At 38.0% G+C, this 21,258-nt stretch overlaps 2 protein-coding genes across 3 annotated transcripts in view; one reads left to right on the top strand and one right to left on the bottom strand.

Annotated features, from left to right (window-relative positions):
- cltca (clathrin, heavy chain a (Hc)) overlaps positions 1-7,615 on the bottom strand; it is a 29,960-nt gene extending 22,345 nt beyond the window's left edge. For both annotated transcript variants that reach the window (XM_028030707.1, XM_028030708.1), the window contains exon 1: positions 7,292-7,615. In XM_028030707.1, the coding sequence (XP_027886508.1) occupies positions 7,292-7,333 (42 nt within the window). In that variant the 5' untranslated portion in view covers positions 7,334-7,615. The remainder of the gene's footprint in view (positions 1-7,291) is intronic.
- A 5,639-nt stretch (positions 7,616-13,254) lies between these two features.
- Positions 13,255-20,961, top strand: nherf4b (NHERF family PDZ scaffold protein 4b). The gene is made up of 11 exons (XM_028031537.1): positions 13,255-13,358; positions 16,157-16,172; positions 16,486-16,550; positions 16,645-16,856; positions 16,930-17,134; positions 17,230-17,366; positions 17,453-17,657; positions 17,741-17,937; positions 19,228-19,422; positions 19,496-19,711; positions 19,792-20,961. Exons 1-11 carry the CDS (start codon positions 13,343-13,345, stop codon positions 19,822-19,824), a joined length of 1,497 nt encoding a protein of 498 aa, XP_027887338.1. The 5' UTR covers positions 13,255-13,342; the 3' UTR covers positions 19,825-20,961.
- Positions 20,962-21,258: the final 297 nt, after the last annotated feature.

Below are 21,258 nucleotides of genomic sequence, written 5' to 3'. Positions count from 1 at the left end.
TGAACCACTGTGGTTGAAAACAGCCGTGACATCAATCAACAGGAATTTGGGTGAAAGCAGGTCAAACCTGTGGTGCTTCAGCTAATGTGGAAAATCATTTAGTCAGCCAGTCTGGCCTGTATTTGCCTTTTCGCAGTTGTTTTTAGTTGAGGTGCGGCGACTTATCAAGATGATAATTGAAAGACTGGGAAACTAGTCTTCACAAGAAGCTGGTAATTACCCTAGAAATGTCTGAAAATTAACTAAACTTGGGATGCCATAGTTGTACAATAAGTTCTTAAACAAGACAAAAATAACTTCACCAAATACCACCACCCTTAATTGGGTACCGTTAGCATCTGTTTTTTGCTACGTGTGCTGAGCAATACACATTTAAATTCCCCTCTGCCCATTTAAATTAAAGTATTCCTGCCTTTTAACTTCCATTTGCTTTATGCTTCATCAATATTCAGAAATTCTATGTATGCATCCAATTTACTTACATTTGTGATTATAGAAACTGAAATGAGATACTTTAGAAAACAAGGTGGTTCAATAACATCTACCAAAACTTGGGTTAAAAAAAAAAAAAGAATAAAATCTGTGCAGCATCTTGGGGCATGTTCACAAGTAGCCAAGTGTGCAAATCACTGGGGAAGATGAGACAGAAAAAGGAGAACCTGAGGTTAATGAGTAATACACTAGTGTAGGATCAAGGATGTGGATAAAGGTGAATGGCAAACTTCATAAAGAGGACCTGATGCCTCTCTGCTTGCAGGGGCAAAATATTTAAAGGCCATTTCTGGGCTTTCTGGTAAACCTAGATTATTTCTTGCACTACTCAGTTTCACAGCAGAATGGCTCAAAGCATTTTTTTTTAATCGTTGTAGATGAACAGAGCATCCTGATGACTGAGACTTCACTTCTGCATTGACTGTCTCACCATGTGTACATGGTCATAGATTTGACTCTTTACTGCCTCTGATAATGAAAATAATTTCCTTTCAAATAATAAATGTTGGTATTAAAAAAAAAACACAATTTCACAATCAAATTTGATATTTCAGTAAAGTGACCATGATATCCTATATTATAGACAAAAGCTAATGACCTTCTTCTTGTGTCAATAGAATGAAAAGGTGTTTCAGTTTAATAACTTTAAACTTGTGAAACCTTCCATCCATCACACCCAGGTTTCATAAAGGAACAGTTCTTTATTAAAAGTTTAGGCTTAAGCTGTTTTACAGATGAATTTTATTCCACTAAAAGTTTTGAATGAACTCATTCACTTCCACTGGTGTGTTTTCATGTGGAAGAGTTTGCAAAGGTGATAGCATTAGCTCACTTCCTTTCCATTTACTGTGGATAAGTTCAAATATTATTTGTTTGCAGTCAACCAGGTAGACTAAATTTTAAAAGGTTGTTCCCAACTGAAGAATTATCTTGACGCATTTCTTTTTTTTTTTAAACCGTACGTGTTGCACTTAAAATTAGTATTTTTTTCCAGAAGCCAATAAACCATGTAGAGTCCTGTCAACGGGGTCAGAGACTGAGTTCAAGTTCCAACTTTCAGTTGGGACTTTCAAAGGTCCCAGCTGATCACTTTAAGCAGAAACATGTCAGCATTTTAAAAAAAAAAAAGCTGTAAATAGCTTTAGATTTTTTAAATATCTATAATCCAGCAATAAAAATCAGTTCAAGTTTAAGAAAACTTCTGGATAAGGAAATGAAAACAGTCTGTGCACTTCCTCCTGTTATCAGGGACAATTTACAGCAGCTAACTATTCAAACATTCCTACCCTCCATGTTAGATACATTGTAAAAGAAAAAAAAACATTGCATACAACAAGAAGATGGGAGCTGAAATGACAAAATAGTGAAATAATAGCAATATAACTAAATTTCTCCTATAGTCATGCATCCCCAGACTAGTTCAAGTTCATAGAAAGTCTCACACTTTCATCAGGCAATAAGAGTATCTGGAAAATCAGACTGAAAAATCCTGGATTATGGGAAGGCAACAACAACTGATTTCTGAGCGAAAGTCCCAACATAAATACTAAAATTGCACCATTTAAAAAGCCTGACCTGCTGATTCCTATTTTGGTTGACAGACTTTTTTTTTTTTTTATGTATAGCCAACACTATCACGAGTCAGAAAAGTTGCTAAATTTATAGCAACAAAGTCACCCCACTGTTGACAACTCAGAGGCTTTATTGCTATATTTAGCAACATTTCAGACCCCCCCAAAAAATATATAAAAAAAAATAAAAATAATCAGCCAAAATCGGAATCGGCAGATCTGGCTTTTGCAAGCCAGAATCAGCCAGATAACTGCAATTGGTGCACCCCTAGTGGTTACCGTTAACTGGGGTGCACTGATTTATCGGTCAGCCGATTTATAGGTGCCAATTTCCTTAATTTTGGGAGATCGGTGATTGGCCGATTGTTACATATGAAGCCGATCTTATCTAGTTTGGCAAAGGTCTAAGAATCAACCACTGTCCTCTTTTGTGTGCTGTGACAAAGGTTATGTCTGCACATTTACAATTAATAATAGTGACCCACTGATGCAAATTCAACAACTTTCTTAAGATATTGAGCAACATTTGAGACAAAAAAAAAATTTGTATCTGCCAAAATCGGAATCAGCAACATTTTAAAAGATCAGGAATTGGCCAGAAAACTGCAATCGGCGCAGCCCTACTGCTAACTGGGCAAATGCAGACGTGATCTGGTGGCCGGACCTGTCAGTCAAACCTTTCATGACGGAGCGAAAGTGGACAGTGGCTGATTTTCAGACCTTTGCAAAGGTAGATAAGATAGATGGATAAGAGCGGTTCCACATCAGCCAATTGTCAAATTTTTTTTTAAATAAAATTCAGTCCGGTGCACCCCAGCTATTTACAGCATCAGTGAATTTCAAGTTGGGTCAGTGAAGACAAAGTGTAAAAAGATGCGAGAAGCTTTCATGTTCTACAGAGGCACGTCAGCCATTCATTCAGATCTTGGATAATATGATGTAGGCCATTTTGTTTCTTTGATATTTTATACTTTTGTTGTTTTAGGAAGAGAAATTGCCCTTCTGCTGAATGTAATGCTTGTAATGTCTTACAGAATATGATTAATGAGCCAGATGGAAATAGCCAAATGAAGGTAAAGGTCTTCTTAATCTACAAGGAATACACAAACCCAAAATAAGACACTAAAGAGTTTAAAATGTCAACTGTAACAAGAAAGATGAAATATCAGCCACTACTGAAGATCTCTTTGAAACTGGAATTGAGATTCTATTGATATGACCTTTAATTCTGATACTAATGACTGTACGGGACTGCTCAGCATTAAAAAAAAAAAGCTTTGTTAATTTTTCAAACATGTATAGTTCAAGGAAGGGCAGGAAAGGATACGCTATGCTATGTGCTGAGGCTTGCAGCAGTTCGGTGCAATGTACTACAACAGGAAGCTAGGGACCCATTGTGTACAGAAGCTAGTTTAAAAAAGAAAAAAAAAAAAGCTGCACAATAATGCCTCCTCTACAGTGAGCTACTGAGGGGACTGAGCCAGACACGAGAGAGAAGAGCTGCCTTTAGTGTCAGATGAAGTCAGGTGACGAGTAGGAAGGAAAACACGTGTTTTAAACTCTACTTCAGGTCCGTTTTAGAGAGGCGGCTTGAAAAGATCCGTTTCCTTTATCTCAAACAACATTTAGGCAAGTTCTGAAGAATGTCAAGTGTTCAGCAAATCAGCATCCTCACCAGCCTGTCACGAGATATCAGCTGGTCATTTACAAACATTGTTCAAAGTGCAACACTGACATTTGTAATGGGACATTATAAACGCTTGGTCCAACTAGCAGATCTCCCAGTGGTTTAAATACAAAGAAACTCAAGCAGCAGGTTAGATTTTCAGAAACACTTATGCTTGTGAACTCGTGTTGTCTCCTTATGTTGTGTGGAAATAAAAAACAACTTTTGTAAACAACAAATTACTGTGTATACTTATAAACTCTGATTTAAGCACAGAAAAGTAATGTTAATGCAACTTGTAATTATAGGCTTTTTTAATGTGGGAACTGGACAGATTTGTCTCTTCCTGACACAAAACATATTGTTGTTTTCCCTTGAAAAGTAAACTTGACTTTTCAAATACTTGGGATATGGGAATTTCTTTGCAATGGCCATTTTGTTCCTATGACGAAACAGAATCAACCAGCTTGTAGAGATTTAAGAGAACAAAACGGAGGGAACGACACTTAAAGACCAGTCCTAACTTCAATGAGTGTTCAAACACTCATTGAACATTTCCCTTAATTTTCCTAATGTTAAGCAGTTTTCTATCCCAACCTTTTGCCTACAAATAAACTGTGTAAATTTTTTTAACACATTACTCAATGAAAAATCCAACAACATGAGCAACACTAAAGATAACTTTTCTTACCACCAGGATAATAATGGGGGGAAAAGTCTTGTGAGCAGCATAAAACTAAGATACAACCAATTAAAACGACACTGCGCCAATTAAACATCTTTAACGTCAATCTGACATATAATATATAAAAATGGATGATTTATAAAAGTGCAAGATATGCATGTTGACCGGATGACAATAGGCATGCTTGCTGAGTTTGGAGAGTAACAGAGAGCAGGAAACGGGAGATATAGAGTAGCCAAAGAACAACATTTTTTGCTGACTGAGACTTTCTGTGTTAAAACTAAGAAATCAGCATTTATCTCAATATACCAGTGAGCTCCATACACCCCGAAATGTTAACATGAGATGCAAATTATATCTCATTAAATCTCTTCAGATAAAGAGGATTTCTTTCTCCAGGACTTCACCAATAAGGATGCAGAAATTTCTTCAAGTGATATTCAACAGTTCAAACTCACTTCTCAATTATTTTTTCATTTTAGAAAGAAACTTTAAAAGTCCACAATGCAGTTCATACTCGGTACCTTGAAAACAGATGCTCAGATGTAAGAACAGTAATGTTCTCTGTTAATAGATTTATGCAGATTATAACAAATATCACTGCATTATAAATCCAAAATTATAGAAAAATTACCGGAAATATTCATGTCTACATACTATGCATTTAGCATACAGTATTAAGAGGATCAAACAGCTACTTTCAAGAGGGCTTACTCGGTATTAATACACATCCTTATTTTTAAAGACCATTAAACATGCCATTTGACAAAAAATATATTTAATAGTTTTGCAGAATGAATGTATTCTGCAAAACAATTAAAGTATTTTTTTCTCTCCCTTTTTCAGTGTTTTAACACTTTCAGGCAAACATTGTAAACACAAAATTGTTGTTAATGTTTTGCCTGGTGAAATTAAGGGTTATCCAACTATATCTCCCAACAAACCAACATTCAAAAACTCAGACAAAAAAAGGTAGTGGACATTTGAGGGCACATTTCCTTTCTCATCAAAACCAGTTAAAATGAAAGTTTTGAAACATGTATGAAATAGCATATGCATATCATGCATTAGTGATGACTACCAATGATCTCCTGGGAGCTGATTTGTCACGAGAAAATGAGACCCACGAAACATGATAATCGGGGAAAGTCTAAGCAAATCAGAACCAACTGGGAAGTAACAAAAGGGAATGAATGAACTATTTATGGTTCAAATCAGGAGGAAAAAAATAACTAAGCAACTTTCAGTTTCATGAGAAAGTATTGTTATGTTAATCTGAAAGGAAATCAAAATTGATAGTTTGCAAACAGAACAATTTAAGAGGAAAGCAGCATCAGAGCAGTGCTCCACATTAATCTATAAAGTAGTTTTGTGTTAATTTCTGTTCAAATCCCCTCCTGCAATCAAAGTGCTTGAAACAAGTGAAAAATTATTCTAGAATATTTTTTTTATATTGTAACTGAATACAAAAGCTCTCTGCACAGTTTTGTGAAGCCCAGCCTCCATATAGCCTGCTGTGACAGGCCCACATATTAACTCAAATGCTGTGATAATAGGCAAGATGAATACTTGACAATTCACTTGTTTTTAGGAAGACATTTACTTACTTTTTAAAGCGAGCTCAAACACACGAAACATTCACCTGCATTGAAAAGTAACAGTAATTTATCCTAAAATTCCCATGGGAATTGTCATTTGCATCAATTTTTGTGGAAAGGGATATAACAGAACTGTTTTTTTTTTTTCTTTAAAGGTGGGCTGTCAATGTCTGATGTACATACAACAGTGAAGGGGGCTGTAGTACCTATATAACGTTTGTGTAGTTCAAGTTCATACTTCAGCAGAAAGCTCCCCATTCTGATTGTTGTATAGCTATGAAGCTGAAATATGTATTAAAGCAAGTTGAAGTAGATGCAATACCTATTAATTTTGATAGAAAAACTTTAATTCCTAATGTTTTAAATCTAGAAAAACAGCATATTGCTGCCTTATTTTGATACCTTTGTCGACAACTTGCTTTAATCAGGTGATAGTAAAGGTGTGGCCTTATAAAACAGGAGGTACGAGTAACCTCACAAGAAACACTGCAGAACCACAAAAAAAGAAGTCATGTAGCTACTTTTTACTTTGAGTAAAACCTACATGGCAGTTTGTTTCACAGATTATTTTTTTAAGCGGTTTGACTCAAAAAGCTCGGTGGGTAAACCGGCCTCAGCCAACATGGACAATACACCTGACTTGAATAGTCCGATACCACATGACCCATTCTACCACTGGCCATGATGATATGCTTCTGAGCCACGAAACTCTTTCGAATAAAAATACTCGAGTAAAAATGAGTTCACTTGGATTTTACCTTCTCCCCCTTCACCGTGCTTAACGCGTTACAAGCAACCGTGCAGCTAATTGTATTAATTAAGATCATAAAACAATTATGCAACAGCTAGGTCTATAACTCTGGAAAAGATTTATGGTTGACAGCTAAAAATTACATCTGTATGTACTCTAACAATTGCTGCCATTCAATAATGCCGTCAAGGACGGATAAGTTGTCGGGGGGAAAAAAAACTTTGGAATAAAGTTTCTAACTGTCAATTAAATTTTTAGGAGTTATGCCGTTATATCAGAGACTGTTGGTTGAATTGAGAGCAAATGCGTCTACTCGGTGTGTTAGCAAACTTGCTAGATGCTAGTTCAGATAAACGTCATCCACCCTGTCAAGCTAGTTAGCATAGCTCCCAAAAGCTAACCTAGCCTGCTAGCAATCTCAAACTTCAGTTCAGAAAGTCTCTGAAACTACAGCTTATCACATTACAGATGGTAAAGAAAGACAAACGTCGCTAGACAAGCATGTCATTCATTAGTTTCTCCACGTACCTGTAGATGCTCCTGAAAGCGAATAGGAAGGATTTGAGCCATGGCGGTTCCCCTGTCACCCTCCTCCGATTTCTTCTAATGCTAACAAACTAAGGCTGCTGCTTCTCACAGGTCCTAGCCGGACAGCCAGGGAGGCTCTACTCTAAAACCCACTTCTCAAATGATTCAAAACCTTCCACAGAGTGTGTTGCCGGTGTGAGGGTACTTTTCATTCGTCCCGTCAGCTTTCGGTTGAGGTGCTTCCCCGGCTAATTACCGACTGCCACTACACCGACTCCCTGGACCTGCAATGGCGATGGAGGTTGGTCAGCAGAGAAAACATCCCGGAAATGAAAGTGCAGTCGACGAGGCGGATGAATACCATGTCACACTTCTTTAAAAAGTGCATTATGTTCTAACTAAATAATATTTTTAATTGGATTTTTACTAATCCACAGTAAACATCGTTGTGTTAAAATCTAAAAGCAGAAAGGTTGGACTTTATTGCTTTAGTATGCGATTACAGATGTAAAAGTGGAACTACTTCTTTCTATTCGCCCTTTGATTTTTGCCACATCATTCGTCTTTGTAAATTAACGTCATTACCTCGCGGTGTGTAGGGATTGTAGCCAATCAAATCACTCAAACCCAAACAAGACGTGCAACTTTTTTTGAACCAGGTGTTAGGCATTTTCTTTTTTACGCAGATGCATTATGGGCTTAAAAACAATAAAGCGGTTCACTTTGAAGAAATGCTTAATGTGCGAAATATTAGCTCACACCGTCCAATTATTAAAAATAGATGCATGTGCAAGTGCAGAAAATTACCTTTGGTTACATAGATGGATCTCACCTTCACTAAAAATGTTTTGCTACTAATTTAAATGTTTGAACACCAACATACTATATCTGTAAGGTGGAGCGAGACTTGGTAGTATTCGTTTCCCTTTTTTACATCCACAATTTCTCTTGGCAGAGGATGTGACATTATTACACAATGTATAACTGACTGCTGAGACCCGTACGTAGAGACCTTATTTTGATGACCCAGCAGTCATGACTTCTGAAAACGTAGAGTTTGCAGGAAAGTGAGTATATGGTATTTGTCATCTGTGTGTGGTTGACAACTACATTTGTGGTGTTTCAGCATTGACATCAACAAAGATCAGAGAGGTCAGCAAGCATTTTAGTACAAAAATCAACAAAAAACAAACTCCTCAGATTTTATAAGAATTTAGTAAAGTATCTTATTTCTGCTGAAAACCAGAGAAATACCAAGGCACAAAGGAACATGCCACTGGAAAGCTTATGTAAACAATAACAGAGAGTATTAATCAGTTCTGCAATTAGACAAAAATGCTTACTCTTCCTTGTGGGACATGCTCTCTACAGGAAAGAGCAGAAGGCCCTTTCATATGACGTCCAGACCACCTCAACTGAATCCTTTCGATGTGAAACAGCAGTGACTCTACTGAGTTCCTCCCAGATAACAGACTTCTTTAAAAATCTTATTTCTAAAGCTGAATCGAACCACTCTGTGGAAGAAGATTATTTAAGTAGTTTGCATCCAGAATCTTGTTCTTTCTGACGTATTTGGAACCCCAAATTTACCAAACCAGACAAGCTTCATGTCAAGACCATGAGCACAGTAAACAATGCGGTTGACAAGAAGTAGCCTTCGTGGACTTTAAGTCGCTCCTAACAAAAATTCTACTTTGTGTACACTGCTCTTCCTTTGGGGATGTAAGGACTGGATATCCTTTAAATGCAACCCATGCTCCTGCAGAGTCCATCACAAAATATTTCAATCTGCATAGTAGCAAGCCTTCTCCAGATCTAGAAAGTACAAGGAAAGAATCAACAAAACTCATCAGGGTAAAGAGCTGCTCTACTTTCTATGCCAAGTTGGAACAATACTCTCCAACCCCCTGACTTAAAACGGGGACTGCAACTTTGATAGGTGGCGTTCCAATTCTTCATTTGAAGCCAAAGAGACTTATCAGCTATGACAACACTGGCAATAATACCTGAAATTAAAAATCACTTTATAGTGGATATTAAAGCTGAAATGTAAAAACATCTACATCATCTAAATATATGTCCTCTGATCTTTTTGCATCTTCTAGCCAAAGGATGAAATCCTGAAATAAAAACATTAGTCATGACTCCTTTTCCCCACTGCACCCCAAGCCTTATAAAGTAATTCACCTGACCATCACCTGTGCATAAGCTTTTTATTCAATCCGTTAAATGAGCGTGATTCAGATGCAGCGTCCAGTGAAGGCTGCCCCAAATGGCCCATTCATGCTGCTGTTGCCATGGATTCACAGGCCAAGGAAACTGGCAGACACAGACACTCATAGAGAACCAATGTGTGTCACCTTCGGTCTCTTTACGAGAAAGCTCCACTTGCTTCCTTTGACAGGTTTTAACTTCAAGTTTAATAAAAACAAGAGGTACAGTTGAAGTTTTAAAGTCTCTGTCCTTCAGGTCAATGTGCAGCCAGGCTCAGATCTGATAGATGGGCAGCAAATCCTGTGAATTATATTCAGTAGTAACTATACAGAGTTTTGGCTGCCACAGTACTCCATTGTGCTTTAGCCAGGATTAAAGCACAGATGGGAGCTCTGCATCTTCCTTTGGCACCAAGGATGACTGAGTGGGACTGACACTTGGATCCTGAGCCAAGAATGAAAAAAGACCTAATGGGTCCTCTGTTCTCTGTTTTCTCCCCTTACTCTCTCTTTTGCACATCCATTTGTTCCCTGTTAAGAAGGTTCAGATTAAGCAAAAAGGCCACCTTTTTTGAGTTCTTTTTTGTCTGTTGTCTTACAGATTTAAGTTAATTGGGGAAGATCTATCATCCCTTCCATTGTGCTAATGTTAAAAACATACAGTCGCCACAAGTCACTCTACACTTCTTCATATTGTATTTTTCATTGAGCTGGACTTACTTGTAGTATTTTAAATTTGTTGTGATTAGTTTTCTTGGCTTTCAGATTGGATTTGGAAAGCTGTCTGCTTTTCCACTGACCATATTTAGTGGAATGTTGATTATTTAGTTATTTAAAATTGTCTATAAATCTACACATTTGTCCTGATACTTTTTCACTTTTGTCATTTTTGTTAAGTACACAGTAGCCTACATGCTATCATTGCCAGATACAAGGACCTAGCTGAGACTAAGTGAAAAAGCATGCTCCAGTGTCATGAGGGGGGAGTGTGATGGGGAGCATGGCCCTCTTTTGTTCCTGGGAGCTTGTGCCATGTTGCAGCATAGGTGGTTCCTGGCTTGCAACCTGTGGCTATTGGGCACGTTCAGAGTTGTCTGTGAGCTGGCACGGTGGGGTTACTGCTCTGTAAACCTCCCTGCGGCTGACCGATCAGGTAGGATGGCACGGTGACTTTCCTTCTTTGATCTCTCTGAGTACTGGCTGTTGTGGATTGCCAGAGATGGTTATGGGGGATTTAGTACCCAGTGTTTCTCTCTGTGCCTCTCAGGCTTTGCTGCCCACCTGCCTCTGTGACATATGGCTACTCTATAGGGTGGTGGTCTGGTGTCTGTCTACCTGGGGTTGCTGCTGACTACTTTGATTCCAGATACAGCCGTGATTAAGAATAAAGTCAACAAAGCATTAGGAAACCTTCTATGGATATCTTAGTGCAAAGCTGCCCTACCACATGTGGGCAATAAGTTTCTCCATATTATTTGCCATGGCTGGACAAATAAACAAAACTTGCTCCAGCATTGTGTTGATACTCAACAGTGACAGTATCTGTATGCACAGTGAGTCAGAGACTTTTAGACTACTGTCTCGTGACAAGATGGATAGTAAAAGACTCACTTTTGTCCAATAAAACCTCAAGGACAGACTGAAACTCTGCACAGTTCAAGGATGAGCAGCAGAAGACTGGTTTCTGATAAATCCTCCCTTTTACTGTAGATTACACTTTGATTCTTGTATTCTACCAACACTGAAGCGCCTTCCTGCATTACACGTCTGGCGTACCCAGAAACAATATCATGAAGAAGTACTGGGACCAAAATGTCCTCAAACATCAATTTTTCAATTCACATGGCTATAATGTGTATTTTGAAGCATGATGGAGCTCTGTGTCACCAGAAAAAACACAGGGTAATCTCTCTAAAAGCAGATGAAGACAGAAGCCAAGAAATAACTCACACCAATAAGACAAGAATGGATGGGGTTACAAATAAAAGTCTTTAAATCTTACGTAACATTTTCATTACTCTTCTGTATAGAAACATGTAGATCAAGTCTACAAAATACAACACTTTTGTCATTACCAAAACATTGTACATTGAGGCTAGGAACACACAATCAATCTTTTTGAACTTCCAGTATTTCTCCTATATTTGTACTATTCCTCTTCAGTCATATGCAGCCCAATATAGCTTAACCTTTGAACCCTGGTTGAAGGGAAGTTACTAATTGACTGTGTGTGTGTGTGTGTAGCCCTGTTCAACTCTGAAGCATACAGAAGTACATTTTGGCAAAGGGAATTAATGTCAGAGTTGAGAAGGTCCAATAAAAACATGAAATTTTGATGTAAGATTTGAAACCAGTCAGTCTGAAGCTACCAACGAACAGGAACAGGCTAGAAAATCATTAGCATGTGGCTACAGCTGGGTATCGACGCTAAATTAATACTTTATGTGTTTAGCAGCTTCCTGTTGATAAACATACACTTTAGCCAAGAAATAGAAAACACAGTTAAATCAACTTCAAATATATTCAAGTAATTTAAACAGAGAGAAGCGCAATCGTGTCGCCAATCACCAGACTTAGTTTGGAGTTTGGTGCCATCTAGTGGCAGGATGAATTAATCGACCTTCAATGAATAATTTTCAACAAAATACTAACTTTTAATTCTACAGTATAAAGTACACTTCCCAATATAATTAGACCATATCATTGTCTGTATTGTGCCGATGACTCATCTCTGTGATCTTGTAACAACATTTATTGCTATTTTTAAAGACGATGATTTTTATATAAAATGCTCTGCCATGTGAAATAATTTGGTCAAGTTTACAAAAGTGACATAGTCGCAAATGAAGCTTTTCATAAAAAATTTTTAAAAAATGAAAAAAAATTAAATTGAAATAAATTTTGTTTAAGATAATTTTTATACGTTTTCATAAACTCTTGAACAAAAAAATATAAATTTAGGGTTTTAAAGATGAAATTTGTATGGGGTAATAATCAGAATAAAATTTTTACAGCTCATCCATTAACATTTGGGTTAGTATCCCTTTGCAAGCTGCAGACAAAACATCTTTCTTTTTGTAGCCATTAACGTTTTCTTTCACTGTGGCTTCTGTTGGTTACATGTTTGACTGTCTGACCAGCAATGGAATGAATCCCCTAGGAAAAAACACGTGTTTAGTGGAATGAGGAGCCTGCTTGTGTTGGCTGTATCCCTCTCTCACAAAGAATGCGTTTTCTTTGACCTCAAAATGTTCCAGGGAAAGTTTGATGTTTCTGGGCCAAGTTTTGTCCCACTTAAGCTGATAATAAACCAACATATTGTTTATTGTTTTCTTTCTGTGTCAACGTCTTTTTTCACGCTTCAACGGTTCTAGGCTTACGTTGCGTTTTATCCTTCTCCTATCTCGACGCAAAATTTAGATTCCAGACAGTTTAGATCATTTCCTGTACATATCTTGACGCAAAACTGAAAGCAAATACTACAATCCACCTTTTTGTAATTTAATCCTAGAATAAATTGAACAGTTCCAGGAATATGCAAGGCCTCAGATGTTTGCTAGAGAACATTAGTGAAAAATCAACATAGCAGCAGACAGGCCCTGACCCTGACTGCCACTCTGGGTTGTAATTCTGTAACTGCGGCAGAACAATGATCTGTAACTTTCCTTGAAGTGTCCTGTGTGTTTTGTCTACAGAACAATGTGGCACTGACATGCGTGCTCAAAACATCCCAGTCTGATTAAACAGTAACCCTCAGAGGGAGGAGTCTCTGCACATACAACCACAAAGGTCCATCCCTCTGTGAGGGTTTGCTGACCTGACGTGACAGAAGCACAGCATGAGCTCAGGTGAAGGTAAGGCATGAGTTTATTTGGTTGTTTTACATGCTTGTCTTATGGCTTTACTGTATCAATAATTCCATTCATGTCTATCCGGTTTGTTCATTTTTTTATACCCCTCATGTTCTCCAGGCAGCGCTCTTTTTGTTTGTTTTCCCATTATTCTGATAGTGCTGCACAGGAATAATGCCTTGATAAAACATAGTTTCACTTGATTGACTCTGATTACATTCAGGGTTGCTGAAAAATATTTTTACATGTTGCTAATTGGACTTTTGTTTTTTTTTTCTTGTTTTTTTTAAATGATACCTATTTAAAGTACAAACTCCCCAGCTGTACGAAATATTAGCTACCATTGTATTTGGGCTTCCCCCTTACATAAGGATTGAAAAGGAGGTTTATGAGAGGAAAAGCAAACAGTGACCCATTAGCAGTCCAGAGGTGCCTGAGTGGAGTGACACTGATCTGTTGAAAGAGCCGAACATTGTTTAGCATTTGTAACTCTTAGCTCTGTCAGAAAGGCAGAAAATTTGTTTCAACACCATGTTGGACTGTTAGATAAGGCCACAGTGACAGCTCAGTGTGACACTGCTGGCATTTTCCTATCATCTCCTTTCATGTGGAAGACAAATACAAATGTCCACAGCACCTCACAACAGTATTCGAACCAACTATTACCCATTTTGTCACTATGCAGTAACAAACTTTAATCTTCTTCCCTGGAATTTTTACGTGACAAACGAAACAACCGAAAAACATGGTGGATTACCTGAGATTAATATTCTTCTAATCTGGACACCCCTAAATTGAATCTCATGCAATCAACTGTCTTAAAAAGTCAATTAATCAGTGAATGTGAGTAGTTTCATCTCAGTGTAAATTCCAGATATTCTATGAAAGCCTCAAAAGGATCAAGGAGTAACTGTAAAATGTCAAAAGAGCAACCCAAGTCTGGATGACACAGCATACATGTTCTGTTCAGTCACGATTTTTAAACATTTTGGCCAACATACAAAACTTTGTGTGTAGTGGGAAATAACACTGCACATTCCCTGAACATATCATCCTCATCACAAAAGAAATCCAGAACCCTGCTGCTCGAGTTCTCACTAAAATTAGGAAGATAAAGAACATCACTCCTTTCAAAATCCTGGCTCCTATAGCTCAGAGAATATGTTTTAAAATACTGTTGTTAGTTTATACATAACTGAATGGTTTAGCACCACTATACAGCAAAGATGTTCTGTTGTTGTATCGACTCTTCAGACCACTCAGGTCTTCTGGGTCTGGTCTGCTCTGCATCCCCTGAACCAGAACCAAATGTGGAGAAGCAGCATTCAGCTTCTATGCACCATAAACCTGGAACAAACTTCCAGAAAACTGTGAAACAGCCAAAATACCGAGTTCCTTTAAATCAAGGCTCCCACCTTTGGAAACATAATAAATTGAACAATGAGTAACATATTTGATGTGTATGATTCTGATGATGGTACTTGTCAAAATGTAAAGTTTCTTTGGTTGCATGTTGTTTTTATGACTTTCTATTCTTGTGTTTTTATGATGTAAAGTACTTTGAACTACCTCGTTGATGAAGTGTGCTAACCAAATAAACTTGACTACTTGATTGATACAGTCTTATTCCAAACTATATTAAATTAATCTTTTCATTAAGATTCTACACACAAGTATTCTATTGTGACAATGTGGAGCAAAGTTTTTTGCAAATTTATTTAAAAGAGAAAACTAATATTAGGCTGAAGAAATGCACCACTCCCGGTGAAAAACATCCAATCAGATCCAGAAGGAGGGTTTTAGTGCTGTCAATCAATGTTGCTTAATGTGTTAATGGCGGAGAAGCAACTTACTGTTCCAGGAAAACGGTCATCATCGATGACCATGCTACCTAGCCTTAGCATTCATGGCAAGCTATGTTGTGTTGAACCAGCTGCAGCACAGCAGAGAGCAAGGGGAAGCAGTGAGCACTGCAGTGATTGTCAGCGCTAAGACCTTCCCCCTGGCTCTGATTGGTTGTTTCTGACTGAGTGGTGTATTCTGCAATTAGTAATGGGAGCACTGAGAGAAGGCGGAGCTTGATTTTTCACAGATCATCTGACTTACTCTGATGAAATGATGATAATTTTAACAAATATATATATAAAAAACATGTTTTATAAGTTACAAACTGCAGCTGTAATCTAATTGATAATCTGCAGGAAGACTTTGAAATCGATGCTCACAGATGGTCTCTGTATAATCTGACTGAATTTGTTCTGGTAGTGTTTAACCCCACTATATAAAGAGCGTAGCTCCAATCCGAATCCAGATATTTCCTGATTTATTTTGGGACATTGCTACTCCGACAGAGTCCATATTTTGCAATCTCTCCAGGTGTTTAGAAGGGACAAAGACCAAAGATTACGAAATAAAATCAATCCCAGTTTTATGGAGTTACACTTGTTAGTCAAAGTCAGCATGTATGTTGGTGAAAGCTTAGATATAACCAGTAGTGTAAGAATGAGGCTGTGCTATTAGGTAGACATAACCAGAGCCTTAAGGTCCAGTTACATCAGCATTGTCATATCATAGTTGATACGTAATATGTGTGTGTGTGTGTGTGTGTGTGTGTGTGTGTAGTGTTGCAAGCTATAATATTTTGAAAGTGCTGGTTAAAAATTTAAAAGGTAAACTGTATTATATAAATCCCCGTATCTTTTCATCAAGAGATGTGCAGATAAGGCGTTTTATAATGTGAGTTTCATGCAGCCAAAGTCATTCTTCTCATTTGTTCTTTGTTTTTCATGGTGTGCTGGAAGTCGTCATGCTGACAGAGTAAGTCACCTTTCTTGTTTGTTCCATTTGTTATAATATATTCTGAACACTAATTTACTGCCCAGCTCTTATTTAAACCTCAGACCTGGGTTATCATTAATTGAAAGGGAAATGGCTTAGTTAGACAATTTGACTAGTTCTTTTTACAGAATATAACAACCAGAAAAAGAACTGAACAGAAATAAGACTTTTTGCATCATATTACGATATCTGTAAGCAGTGTATTACTTGGTTTAGCATGAACATTTCAGGGTTGCCGTAAACTCGAATACTATGGCATTTCATTTACATTTCATTCATTCTTGTCCTAAAGAAAATTTACATTTGATCCAAAAGAGGGAATTGATAACCCTGCCATGGTCATCACAGACTGCATAGGTATGCAGGTTTTTTTTTCTTCAAACTGCTGCACAACATACCATAAAGAAGACTTACTCTTTGAAACTGAGCATTTTTTCTTCTTTTAAATCAGACTCTGTGTGGATTCCCAGGCCACGCATGTGTGTTCTTAAAAGAGAAGAAGGGGAGACCTATGACTTCAACTTGCGGGTGGAAAGAAATCGCCATGGACACGTGATTAGAAACGTGGTTCTAGGGGGCATCGCAGCACGGGGTGGCCTTCGAGACGGAGACAGACTTCTAGAGGTCAACAACTGCTACGTTGATGATGTTCCCCACGCTGAGGTAAGCTCACGTTCTCCTGAGGTCACTCACTCTTGATTTGAGGCAAATCATACTTTCTATCTTGATCTATTAGGTTGCTAGGAAGATTAAGCTTAGTGGACAGCAGTTATGCATGTTGGTGCTGGACGGCGAGGAGTATGAGCAGGCTGTGACAAGAGGTCAGGACCTCAGATTGTTGTCAAGGATCCTTGACGAAGAACCCTGCAAGCCACCCAGACTCTACCACATCACCAAGGAGCCTGGCTCAGGTCTAGGTATCAGCTTTACTGCCTTAGAAGGTAACTCATCTCCTGGCAATCACAACCGGTCCAATGTTCAAGATTAGATAGCTGTTTTGTTGAGGTTGGCTGATTCTCCTGTGTCTGCATCGAAGGAGAGAAAGGTCACTTCTCAGTGAATCTGGTGAAAGGTGGCGCGGCTGAAAAGGCAGGAATCCGCAAGGGAGATCACCTGGTGTGGATGAATGGAGTAATGGTGTCCCACCTTACACACTCTGCCCTCAGTCGAATGGTTTGTACTACGTGAGATTATATTTAAATACTATATAGTAGTATGATACTATAAATTTAAAAATTATTGTTTCTGTTTTGTCATAGATGAACAAATGTGGAAATAGCATCACAATCCTGGTGATAGACAGTGAGAGTGAGAAAATCTACATGCAGAGGAAGATGCCCATTTTGCCCGCCATGGCTGTACCCAACAAACTGCCCTTCAGTGCCAAAAAGCTCCGCCTAATCTCTGGGCCGGAAGGATATGGATTTCTTCTCCGGCTGGAGAAGACATCATCAGGAAACACTTGTGAGAGGAAGAAAATAGTGCAAGCTGAAATTTAAGGAAACCTTGCTTGCCTTTTTGAGGTTTAGGTTTGTTTTATTCAACAGATCATGTTCTGCGTGAGGTGGACAGTGGCAGTCCAGCAGAGAGGGCAGGTATGCAGGATGGAGAGATCCTGCTGGAGGTCAATGGAGAGTCAGTGGATTCACTCAGACACGATGAGATTGTGGAAAGAGTGAGACTAAGTGGAAAGCAAGTCTTCATCACCACAATCAGCCAGTCTGGGTTGGGATTTTACAACCAGGTGAGAATCTCTTATCTCATCCTCAACAGGGTCTGGAAGTCTTGGGCAATCCCTGAATTACCGATCCAGATTTCTTGTAATTTCTCAAACTGATCTAAAGGAATAGTGCAACGGGCTTGAGGAAAGGCTTTATGGATTTTGACTGGATATTTAAAATGTTATCTTCTGTTTAAGCAAAGATTATAAGAAGGCCATTCACCATTTGTAACAAACTGCCAACAACAAAGTGCCTGAAAGTCCATTTATATTCTGGACCCACATGACCCTATTCAGAGTTGTGAGACTGCTGCCTCACCAGTAGGTAGCATCTACCTTGAAACGATCACCAATTCAAATACATGTTGGGTTAAGTCCTACCAATTTTATGGTTGAATGACTCATTCAATTACCAAACAATTAAAACTTCAAACTGTCATGAAATGGGTTGATGGTGGCGAGGATGTACGCGGCAGGACCCAGGTAGTAGTGCAAAATGATTGTTTTAATGGTGATCTCAAAGGGTGCAAAAAGTCCAGGCAGCACAGGTGGACAATAAGGCAAGGAACTCAAGCACTGGTAGCAACCGGAGCAGAACTAGACAACAAGGACAGAGACACGACATATGACAAACCACAACAAGGATCCGACAGGGAGCAGGGGACACAGGTGAGGTTAAATACACAGGGAGTAATCAGGGAATATGAGACACAGCTGGGAACAATCAAGGGCAAAACACACCTATACGGGGACTAAATGAACCAAAAATCAACACAGAAACCTAAATCCTCACACAAACAGCCAACTGACCAACCCACCTTCAAACAAGCAACTAACAAATCAGGAAAATGGACTACAAACTAACCAACATAGCACTATCCTTCTTTATTGCACATTCTTGTTTATTTTCGGCAGGAGGAAGACAATTTCAAGATTAACCAAACAAATAAAAATGACTGACCAACCACCAGAATAACAGAGCAACCAACCAACAGCCAGGCATTTTAACCAACCAGCTAACCAACCATCCAAGCAATTAAGCCATTTTTTAAATAGGTTGTACAGCAAAGTTGTAAAAAGTTGCCAAACCCCAAACAAAATCATTGTGAAACTGATAATAGTTACTCATAATAATAACTATTATTGATCACTTTATAACTTTGCAGAAGAGTGTGTTTCCTTTAAATTAAAATGAGACGATTGGCAAATGAAGGGATCAGCACAGAGTTCAACAACAGATTTCCCAGCACCGTAACTTATGTTCACACCACATTTACTTTCCATTCTTCATTTTCTTTTGTTTTCTTCCTACAGCTGGGCTTGTCTCCTCTTCTGTTCTGTGACGGTGAAACAGCTGAGAAAAAAATGGAGGAAATGAATGTTGAGCTATCTCCAAAGGGAAACAATGGCTTGAGCGGTTCTAGACTCTGCACAGTCGAAAAAGATCCACTTGGATTCGGCTTTCGTCTGGACTCTCTCCCACAGAGACATGAGACTTTCATCAGTGAGGTGTGAACCAGCACTTTTGTACTTCTCAGGCACAGACAAGTTTTGTAAGATTGACAATTCTCTTCTACTGTAGGTGGGTTCTGGAGGTTCTGGACAGAGAGCAGGACTGGCTGTGGGAGATGTTGTGTTGGAAGTTAATGGCAAAAATGTAGAAGAGAAATATCTGGCTGATGTGATTACTCTGGTGAAAAATGGAGGGAGCTGTATTTCTTTATTAGTTATGGACCAGACAAGCTATGACAAACAGAAAGAGGAAGAGAGACCAGCGTCTAATCTCACCGATAGTGAGGTGAGGGAATCACAAATCCAATAATGATCAATTATTATTGAGCACTACCCTTACTGTGCACAATCATTTTATTTCGGCAGGAGGAAGACGATTTTGAGATTTCATTTTTGTGAGCATGAACAATTTTGAAGACTTTCCCCAGCACTATACACCAGTTTGAAGACTTTATAAAGAGAGCTGAAAATGACAAAAAACTTTTGCTCTTGTCACACCCCAGGGATTCAAAGCAAATCCAAACAAAACTGACAAGACATGCTAAAAATGAATCAGTTTTAACAATATGGTATTTGTGATGGCATGAGAATGCCATTGTGTTCAGTATTATAGGTTAAGGAGAGTTTTGGTCTGATAAATTACCTCAATTTAATATAGCACAAGAACTGCCTCGCAGCAATCATCTGAGGAAACAAACACTTCACACGTTGGACAATTTCTTAAAAGCGATTACAAAAGTAGTAAATAAATATTTGAAAGAACTCTGGGAAAGTTATATGCCAGTATTTTCTGAGATTGTAGCAAATAAGGTGGTGGTGAGCACAATAGTTTTTTTTACTCTGTTAATAAATGCATATATCTTCGGTTTATCTTGTGTTATGTAACTGATATTACAGATACTGTTGTGTAAAATTACAATAAATAATTACATTCCTTCACCAAAGGTTCAACTATTTCAAAAACTATTATATTATTCTGATATTATGTATATTATCCACAATTTTTTCCCCCACGTTTAGCTAATTCCATCTTTTCAAAGTCATCACTTGACTTTAGATCTGGTCAAATAATCTCTTGTCTGGCAGATGACGTCCCAAAGGCGTCAAGAGTTTTTTTTAAGACCTTGATATGCTCATATGATCTATAAACATTGTTTGGATTTCTGTTAAAGAGAATGATGACTGCCAAAGAGCCACTTGTGACTTCAGCGGTTGAAATCTGTAATCTCATCTCGTCTTATCTCAGCTGAAGCTAAAAGTGCTAGTCCTTAATTTTTAATTTGTCAACATAGAATCAGGATGGTCAGAGATCTTTTCCACCATTAGAAACTGATTTAGTGTTAACTTTTCAGCACAGGAATTGTAACAGGGGTCAGTACCAGTTTTACAGGACCAATGTGGGCCCCTGATTAGAGATGCTCACAGATGTACACAATTTACTTTAAAAGCTATTGGTGCGCTGTTATTTTTGTGTATCATTTTCATCCTTTCATTGTTTAAAACTTTTATATGCAAATTAAACCAAGATTTTGTTTATCTGTGTATTGTTGAATTAGGTACTCCATTTAAATAGATTCAGAATGTACATATTTCCGACTTGCGCAAAATGTTCAAGAATCACCTGGACGATTTTTTTTTTTAATTTGTTTTTGTCACATTGTGAATAATAGTGGAGACGTCATCAAATGTAAATAAACGTTTCAAAAAGTCTTTAAAAAATAAACTGAGCAATGAAACGTGTTACTACAGTTTTTAAAAAACAAAACAAAAAAACCAAGCCACCAATACTGGAAATGGAAAGAAACCAAACACTGTAGGAACATTTTACGTCCA

Source organism: Xiphophorus couchianus, chromosome 11 (genome assembly GCF_001444195.1).
Source record: "Xiphophorus couchianus chromosome 11, X_couchianus-1.0, whole genome shotgun sequence".
Classification (NCBI taxonomy): domain Eukaryota; kingdom Metazoa; phylum Chordata; class Actinopteri; order Cyprinodontiformes; family Poeciliidae; genus Xiphophorus; species Xiphophorus couchianus.
Note: the sequence above shows the minus strand (reverse complement) of the source record. Positions and strands in the feature narration are given on the sequence as shown.

Excerpts from the sequence above, each read along its gene's own strand:
- nherf4b (XM_028031537.1), top strand. Across the intron at positions 17,135-17,229 it reads CAGCTTTACTGCCTTAGAAG|GAGAGAAAGGTCACTTCTCA; the intron begins GTAACTCATCTC and ends TCTGCATCGAAG. Across the intron at positions 17,658-17,740 it reads GACATCATCAGGAAACACTT|ATCATGTTCTGCGTGAGGTG; the intron begins GTGAGAGGAAGA and ends TTTATTCAACAG.